Source organism: Abramis brama, assembly GCF_963993115.1.
Source record: "Abramis brama genome assembly, chromosome: 15".
In the NCBI taxonomy this organism is placed as follows: domain Eukaryota; kingdom Metazoa; phylum Chordata; class Actinopteri; order Cypriniformes; family Leuciscidae; genus Abramis; species Abramis brama.
This window is the reverse complement of record NC_139977.1, coordinates 10,876,919-10,885,997: the sequence shown is the minus strand read 5'-3', so window position 1 is coordinate 10,885,997 and position 9,079 is coordinate 10,876,919. Positions and strand designations below refer to the sequence as shown.

General features: G+C 36.1%; 1 protein-coding gene across 1 annotated transcript in view; it reads right to left on the bottom strand.

Annotated features, from left to right (window-relative positions):
* Positions 1-2,653: 2,653 nt before the first annotated feature.
* Positions 2,654-9,079, bottom strand: part of wwc1 (WW and C2 domain containing 1) — a 44,918-nt gene continuing 38,492 nt past the window's right edge. The window contains exons 18-22 of the mRNA XM_084136907.1: positions 8,882-9,046; positions 8,682-8,774; positions 4,865-5,095; positions 4,654-4,772; positions 2,654-3,853 (exon numbers count right to left, since the gene is read on the bottom strand). Coding sequence (XP_083993033.1) covers positions 3,787-3,853; positions 4,654-4,772; positions 4,865-5,095; positions 8,682-8,774; positions 8,882-9,046 — 675 coding nt within the window. The 3' untranslated portion in view covers positions 2,654-3,786. The remainder of the gene's footprint in view (positions 3,854-4,653; positions 4,773-4,864; positions 5,096-8,681; positions 8,775-8,881; positions 9,047-9,079) is intronic.

Below are 9,079 nucleotides of genomic sequence, written 5' to 3'. Positions count from 1 at the left end.
CAAAAGTCTCACAAGAAAAAGAAAGACAGCACACCCAAATCACAAAAGTGCAATAAATACAAGCTGTACTTCTCCAACCATCGCTGTGATCAGATCAGGTTTTTTTTCATCATTAATACAAGAAAAAAAAAAAAAAAAAAAATTAAATGCACTGGAGTTTTCAGAATAAAAGTCCTACTGTGTACAATAAACAAATGAATCATTCATGACTACCAGCATACTGACAGCGTTTTTTTTTTGTTTTGATTATTTTAAGCAAGTATTACATGATTTAGGCATGATTGGACCAAGTGTCCAAATAAAAAAGCCAAATATTATGTCCTTATGAACCTCAGATTTGATAGTCGAAGAGCACCTAATCAATCAAGACAATTCTCTCTCCAACACATACTGTGAACGGTAAGCATACTGTACGACCAGTGAAAACATAAGACAATTTCTCTTGTTCGACTACTCTCAGAATCAGCTCAGCTGTAGTGTTTCCAGGTAAACAGTACACATTTAAAGGGGATATACTGTTTCCCTCACATTCAAATAACCATAAATTGGTAAAAACTGTAAATCTGAAAAACTCTGGTAAAAATAATGATAAAAAAGTACCTTGATTAAAAATGCCAATGTGAGAAATATACATCACGCAGCAGCAGCGTATTAAACTGAGCTGGGATGTATACGTTTGGCAGTGTACTGTCTTAAATGGGTCAAAATAATAACATTAAAAGAGCTGAAACACAGACAAAGGAATGGTTGTGCTCTAATAAACTAGGTTTAACTACAGGATCTACGAGAAAACGAGCTGCACAAGACAAAACAACCGAGTACAATGGCTTTAAGGTGAAAGCTATATGACGCTTCTACTTGAATTGGAAATGTGGCTAAAAGCTTTTGGGCCAGCACTTCAGTTGGGTTTGTCTGGTGTCAAAATAAATATGGGAACTCCATCTCCTAAACCAATTTTAGGTGAAATCACAATGGAGAGGAAATTACGGTTTCAGAATGAGTGCTACAAGTAAATACAAGTTCAGTTCTGTCTGTACGCCGCTGGGTGGAGCAAGAGACTAGGCCACATGCGCATGAGCATTGCAGATGAAGGATGGCTTCTGGATCATCCGTAACAGATTCCACACTAGTTTCGGACATTGTGGTATCATTTTGCCGCATATCAAAGCCTATACGTGTTATGAATGCTACTACAATTCAAACGACATTATTAGTTGATGATCTGGGGTTGAGCAAATGACAGTACATTCAATGTTTCCTTGAGAAACAAAGGCATAATGAAGCACAGGAAGATCTGCATGGAAAAACATGAGGAGTTCCAGGAGGGAAATGCAAGACAAAAATGTCGAGGGCACAACTGTAAGATTGATTTCACGTAACATTTTAAATGTGAGCAAAATCAATGGAATTGGGCTGGTAATGCCATCCATAACTGGTTAAATTGAGACAAAATTATGTAAAAATACTGTAAATCAGTATCAAATAAGGGGTCACAAGAATTGGGGCTTTTTGTTTTTAAAGTGCTACATTAATTCAGACTAACATCTTGGCCTGTGATGCAAAGCTATCGTTACGTTGAAAAGGGATTTTTATGACATGGCAGTAACATTCACAGTCACATACTATCATGATACTGTAGATGAAGAGTTTAGTGAAAATCAATATTAGATGAGCAAATAGCTCATTTACATAACGCAAATCACCAGTGACTCCCTCCGTGTGAGTAAATGTTACACACAAACTGTGCAGTGGCGTGCGATACATTATTAAGTGTTTACAGGGAGAGCTGGGAATTATCAACTGTGTGCCTTCACAGCTTTCAGTGCCCTAGATGTGTTCCAGTTTCTTTACCTCGGTAAAGATACGGTTCCAGATTTCGATCGTTTTCTTCATAAACGTGCGAATCTCACGAAATTGTCCAGGTCATATTTTTGGAGATAATAATAATAATAAATAAAAATAAATAAAATAAGAGATTACAGAAATTTGTAATTTTATTTTTGGATTTTGATTGGATTTTCATGACAATTCTCCCCAAATCTAATGTACTGTAATGCAAAAAAAATAATAATTATATTTTATAATATTATATAAAATATTATTTTTAATATAATTATAGGCCTATATAACAATAAAATACATTTCATTCTTTTCTTTTACATTACAGTCATAAGAATTTGGGGGGAATCTGTCATCAAATTAATCTCACACTGCAAGGAATTTGAATGGTTTTAGGTAAATCTTATGCAAAATATAATTCCTTATTTTTTTCTATCATTTATGGTGTGAAATATGAAACATTTTTGTGAGATTCAACACACTAAAGGCTCCTTACTGGTATGTAGCAATAAAAATAATTTTATTTTTGGATTTTGACTGAATTTTCATGGCAATTCTCCACAAATCTAGTGTACTGTAAAGAAAAGAAAAAGAAAAAAGTATATATATATATATATATATATATATATATATATATATATATATATATAATAAATTACATTATTTTCCTTCACATTATAGTCATAAGAATTTGGAGGAAAATACACTTAACTGTCAACAAATTAATACTAGATTGCAAGTAATTTTAATGGTTTTGATTCAATTTTAATGGTTATGTAAATCTTATGCAAAATAGAATTCCTTTTTTTTTTTTCTCCTTTGTTTATAGTGTGTCAATAAAAATATATTTGGTGTATCAATAAAAATATATCAAGGTTTGACATAAATGAAATGATGCTACCGCTTTAGTTTTGAAGCTTATTAGTCACACACACAGCTAACGTGTTGAAAAACGCGAGGGGTATTTTTAGATTAGAAGAGGTCCGAACCAGTAGAAATGATATACTATTACAACAGGCAACTGTAGAAACTAACATGGGAAATTGATAAAACCGAAAAAGTCGCTTGAAAGTTTCCAAAGATGTAACAAGAGCTGGGAAACAGGGTTTCACTTCAATGGGATAGTATGATCTTTGCGTTCACACAATGTGCTTATTTGCTTTATTCTCTATATCAATGCCTTTTTCTATTAAAGTGCATGAACTATCTGATATTCTACCTGAGAGTCTGTGGAACTAAGTGCAGTTTCTACATCATTTTACGAACATTTGCACTAAACGTGTCTTTGTTTGCATGTGCAATTAACAAAACGAACACAGAGCTGTTAGCAATCGATTTAGTCTAGTAACCGGTCTAGTTAACTCGTCATGCTTTAGTTTCATGCTTCCTAACATCTGTAACCATTTACACAATTGCAAAAATCTTGAGACTGTCGAACATAAATGTGGACAAATGTGCTTGTTTCTAAAGGGACGTGACTGGAATAGCAGGATTTATGCCCATTCATTTTGTCATAAAGTTTGAGTCCTGAACCCTTGTGCTATGAACAGAAGTAGTACCGTAAGTATCTGTATTCACATCTTCAAGAGTTACAGTAAGCAGTCCTGCCCAATAGCAGAGCAGCATGTTTCACACTCGTTTCAAAGACGCACTGTTGTGTTTGAAAGACCACTCAAATACCTAGAACAGATACTGACATACTCTTATTAGTAACAGAACATGGTGAAATTTTAAAAATAAATCTATCTATTAAAAAAAAACAAAAAAAACAAAAAAAAAACACGGATCTATACAATTTCAGTTTTGAGAGTTACAACCCAGTGTTTTAAAATGACATTTTTCCTACCCAACATACATATTCCTGTCACACCATTCTTCATTATTCATAATACTGCCAGATGTCAGTTTTGTCTCCATGGAAACAAAAGCAGTCGAGAAGAATATCTTCTACACGTCGTCGGCTGGTAGGTCAGGAACGTTTATCTTCGCTCTGGTGAAGAAGGCCATCTTTTCTCTAAGAGAGGTTACAGCAGACAATAAGCAGAGCTTGAAACAGGATGGTGTCAGATATGAAACAATAGAAGAGTTATTACTTGGCATTAGCTCCGTTCCAAATGCCTATGAAAGCATTTTAAAGATGCGCTCCAAATGTGTTCCAAGACACCTAATTTTGGCAAATTTTAAGGTAGCATTGCATATACCCTTCAAATGGAAGGCATTTCCATAATGCATTGCAATGAAGTTGGTGAAGTAAATCATAAATAATCGAAAAATGGTTCAACGTCTTTGAAAACTACGATCTCTTTGTGAACATTTTGAAGCGTCAAAATGGTAGTTGGACTGTCAATGGAGGGACAGAAATCTCTCAGATCTAATTTGTGTTTCGAAGATGAACGAAAGTGTTACGGGTTTGGAACGACATGAGGGTTTTTGAGGGCATTTTCATATGAACTAACCCTTCATCACAGTCTGTAAAAATCGTTCATTAGCAACTTCAGACTATTGGAATCAACTGCGAGTTGAAGATCAGGTGAAGAGGGCTATTTGAGTGTCACATGGAGTTGCTCCAGATCAGTCTATTATGGGCTTTCATTTCAGTTTAACATGCTGACTTAGAAGGTAGTTGCCTATGTAGGCAGTTAGACAACAAGGCAGCCCCCAATGACCTAAGATAATGTTTAGGATCAGTTCAGAAACAGTGGTTTGGATGCATACAGAGAAGTTCTGCACACGCAGTGGGTTAAAACATCACTGTATTCGTTCTGTACACGTGCATAACGAACCAAAACACCCCTATTAGCAACAGATGCCCACCTAAAGGACTGGACTCCAGGGACCTCCTTGAGGCTCTGTCCACGGATCTTGTGCACATCCTTGGCCGCCGCTCGCATCATCTTCTCTACCCTCTGTTCCTGTAGCTGCTCTTCCTGGGTCTGAGGAGAGAATGGCGAATCAAAATCAGAAGCTGGACCGGATGACGTGCCGTTTGTGGATTTGTTGGTTCTGGAAATCTACTGGGACTGACCTGTCTCTCTGCACGTTTGAGCAGCAGACGAAAGCGCTCGTCCTCCTGTACCCATGCGGGGAGGACGTGCTGGCCCTGCAGACGGGCGCTCTCCAACTGCTGCTTTAGCTCCCGCAGCACATGCAGTTCCTCGTTCAGTCGGCTTTGCCGTGTGCGGGTCACCTGCAAGTCTAGCTCCAGATCCAGAGAGGTGCGCAGAAGCCCGTCCAGACCTTTGACCTGCATCGGTGGCTATGAGTGCGAGAGAACAGAGAGGTGAAAACTCATTCAATAGCTCTGTTGTGTCATCAAGGGCCAGTTCCTTTAGGTGTCAGCAATTAAGACTTTACTTTTCTGATTCAAATTAGAACAGTCTACCTTTTTATGTAACTGACTTTAAAAAGTTAGGATCAGTCTTGGAAAAAAATGGGATGACTAACTTTTAAGACTACTCTATGCAACCAATCACAAGTCAAAAATCACTGGTCCATACACAGCATTTAACATACTTTGAAATGTCTAGTAAAATATATATGTAGATAAACATTGTTTGTTGTTGTTAGGACCCAAACATCTGTGAGCACTAATGCAAATTCTTCTTCAAAATCATAGTTTTTCTCAATCGCTTTGGCTCAATTCACAAGTTTTTTCTCTTGAGTTCAGATCTCTGATCAGTCAGAGTTTTCATGTTCACATCAGATTTGAATTCCTTATTGATTTAAGCGATAACTAAATGAACATGGTTTGTTGATCAAAACTGATGAGTTGATTCTCAGTGAAATTGTCAAACTCCCCAACTAAATGTTCTTTCCTCGTGTGAGCCTTCACATGCAAAATGATCTATTCAATTATTAAAATCTGCCAGACATGCATGTATACTCCATAAATATCTATGACATTGAATGTTTGTGACGTCTACTAAATTGGCAAATGGCCTGCCATTGTAATGAAGTAGGAATCAAAATCTTACCAATCAAACAATCAAGTTTGGAGGAGACATAATAGAGTGTTCATTTTTTGTGTGTACTACAGTATTGACTTTTCCCAGTAAATTTTGACCTACTGTAGAAATCTGTATCTAAAAAGCTCAGTGTGAGACACGAGAGCATTCAGCTAGACAAAACTGATATTGTATAGACAGAAAGCAATAAATGCCAACAAAAAAAGCATAACTTTTTGTATTTTTTGTAAATAACAAATATTTCCATGAGTGACTGCATGGTTTGAAAAACATCTAAACATTCTGACCAGTGTGGCTCACATGATGAAAAAAAATGTCATTGGCCAATTTACTGACACCAGTGTTAATTTCGTTGACGAATAATTTTCGTCATTATTTTCGTCAACGGCATTTATTCACAGACGAAACCGAGACGATAACTAAATAAAAACTAGTTTTGAATGACAAAAACTATGGCGAAAATCTATTGACATTTTCGTCAATGAATAAAAACTAGACGAAAATGTTAGATAGTGACGATTTGGAAAGCGATCCAGTCTGATGTCCTGCATTTGTGGTAGATGCGCACATTTGTACTGTGACGTGCTGATCTACCCAGCGACACACGAGTTGGCATGCGCTGCATGTCTCATAAAACGTTAAAACATGTAAACGTCTGGGAGAATGAGTAGAGCAGACATGTAGATCTGAATAAGAGTGACGACGCAAAAAAGAGCTCTATTCGGTACGGTTTTCTGTGCGCACACACCCGACCCGATGCAGCCATTCACATAGACACCTATACAGCGCGCGAGTACGGAATTGAGCTCTCTTTCGTGTCTGAATGGACAAATACACACAACATTATGTCTAAATGTCAGTTTTGGAGAGTATTCACGTAAATTATGTCGGTTATGTCTTAAACAGTTGTGAGTGTATCGCATGTGCATCAGTGCAATTGTATCCGCATGTCATTGGACATGATTCGATGTCTTAAAGTGACAGTGAGTAATAAACCTGATGTGTCCTGTGTCCTTAATATTGATCAAGCAACAAAAGAAAAAGAGAAAAGCATTCATTGCTCATTAATAGCTTTAATAAGGATTAATTATATTTAATTCATACAAATAAGTATGTCTGCTTGAAAGAATAGAGAATGATGTATGCAAGTAGTTATAAAGAATGCATATATCATTCATTGAAAAGAAGACTGTGTTCTACTTTAGGAAAAGTGGTTTTATTTAATTTTAAGATATTTTTTTAAGTTACAGTAGTTAAATCTGTATCTGTATTGCATGTTCAAACTTTAAAATCATTCATATTAGCAGGTTAATATATGTTTTCTCCGGGAGTATATGGGTTTGGGAATTTTAGAGAAATTCTAAATTAATGCATTTCAATTTAAACCCATTATATTTTAGTCGACTAAATCTACTGTAGATTTAGTCGACTAAAATCTTATTGTATTTCGTCGACTAAAACTAGACTAAAACTAAAACAATTCAGATGACTAAAATATGACTAAAACTAAATGGCATTTTAGTCAAAAGACTATGACTAAAACTAAAACTAAATCAAAATTTGCTGTCAAAATGAACACTGACTGACACAATAACTGGGTTTAGAAGCATGAACTGTTGAATGTTTTGAGTGAGTTACTGCATTTTGCAGACATCCAATAGAGTGATATGATGTTCCATTATGATAATTGCACATTAAAAACAAAACAGCAGACAATACACACATATATATGTAGGGCTTGACATTAACTTTTTCACTCATCAGCCACGGTGGCTAGTGGTTTTCCAAAGTTACTACTAGTCGTGCTTTTGTCATCGATACCATGGGGGAAAACTGCCATATAGATATTTTTAATATTATCTCATAATTTGGCAGCAGGTACATTAGGCTGCTGTCACTTTAAGACCTGACTAACACTACATTGCACATAGTTTATTATTTCAGATTAAAAGACTACAGTAGAAAAATGTACATATTATATATAAAATTCAAATTATATGTAATATATAAAATATACAATTATGTATAATTATTTTTATTTTTTTATTGAAGAGTCTGTGGAACTAAATGCAGTTTCTACTTAATTCGTCATGCTTTAGTTTCATGCTTGCTAACACCATTTACCTCACATTTTTAAGATGGGATGTGTGATATTTTATATTACTGCTTTAAAGGGAGGTGGTACTTTATCCCCTTTTATGGGTTAAAAGCCTGTACTATAAATCACTGAAGCGCTCTGTACAGTCCTCATTAGGCAAATAAATTCAAAGTTACACTCTCACTATGACACTGCTTTGAAAGACTCAATATAATGTGTTCTCCTAAGGCACAGTGAGAGCAAGCCTGACCTTTCTAGAGTATTTAAGACCCTCTGGAGGGGCTCAGCAAACCCATTTCCTCACTCTGAGACTGTACTTCATTAACACTGACCTCAGGTCAGCACAGAAATGTCAGTATTAAATATTAAACTGCTGCTAATAATCTTAAACTCCCCTTTCTAAGGAAAGTGTTTAGCTTTAGGGTTAGTGAAATGCATGCAATTTCCTAAGAAAAATCCAATGGGATCCCTTAATGGAATTTAATTCTATTTCTGATGTTCTGTTGAGATTAACTGCACGATTTATATGTTTGGGGCCCAATTTGAGTTGGTTGAAGTGTGTTTATCAATTTGAATTTTTGGATTTAATGGGATTATTATTTCATTAGGACAATTCTCATAGGATTAGCAGAAGAAATGAAGCATCAACCTGAATGTAAAGCGGGTTTTTTTTAGCTATTAAAGGACCATGGGGTCTCTGAACTGGTTTTAAATCATAAGAATCGTACGTTTTTTACCCAAACGCGTGGATGTAAATGTGAAATATTTTCATCTGTTACCTTCTTCATTCGAACACTGCGTCTCTCAGAAGCGTTCCGGACGAATGGAGATTTCTTAGAAAGGGTGGAGCTGTCACTGTCGCTGCGGTTGATCTGGTGATTTGATGAATGTGGGCATAGGTTAAAATTTTTTTAAAATATTGAGCTCTAATAATAATTTCAATATCTAAATACATTTGTGTGTGACTCTATGTTCTCACCCTGCAGATATACTGGCTCTGAGGTCCAGGTGAAAATGTCTTGGACCGGATGATGGTGTTTCCTCGCATGAAAGGGTTTTGCTGATGAACATCGTGTCGTCGCTCCTTGGGCCGAACTACATTAGCAGAATGGGGGAGTCCGTCCACACTTGTCTCCTTATTCACCTTATGAGGCAAAGAGAGGATGTCAGCAAGTTT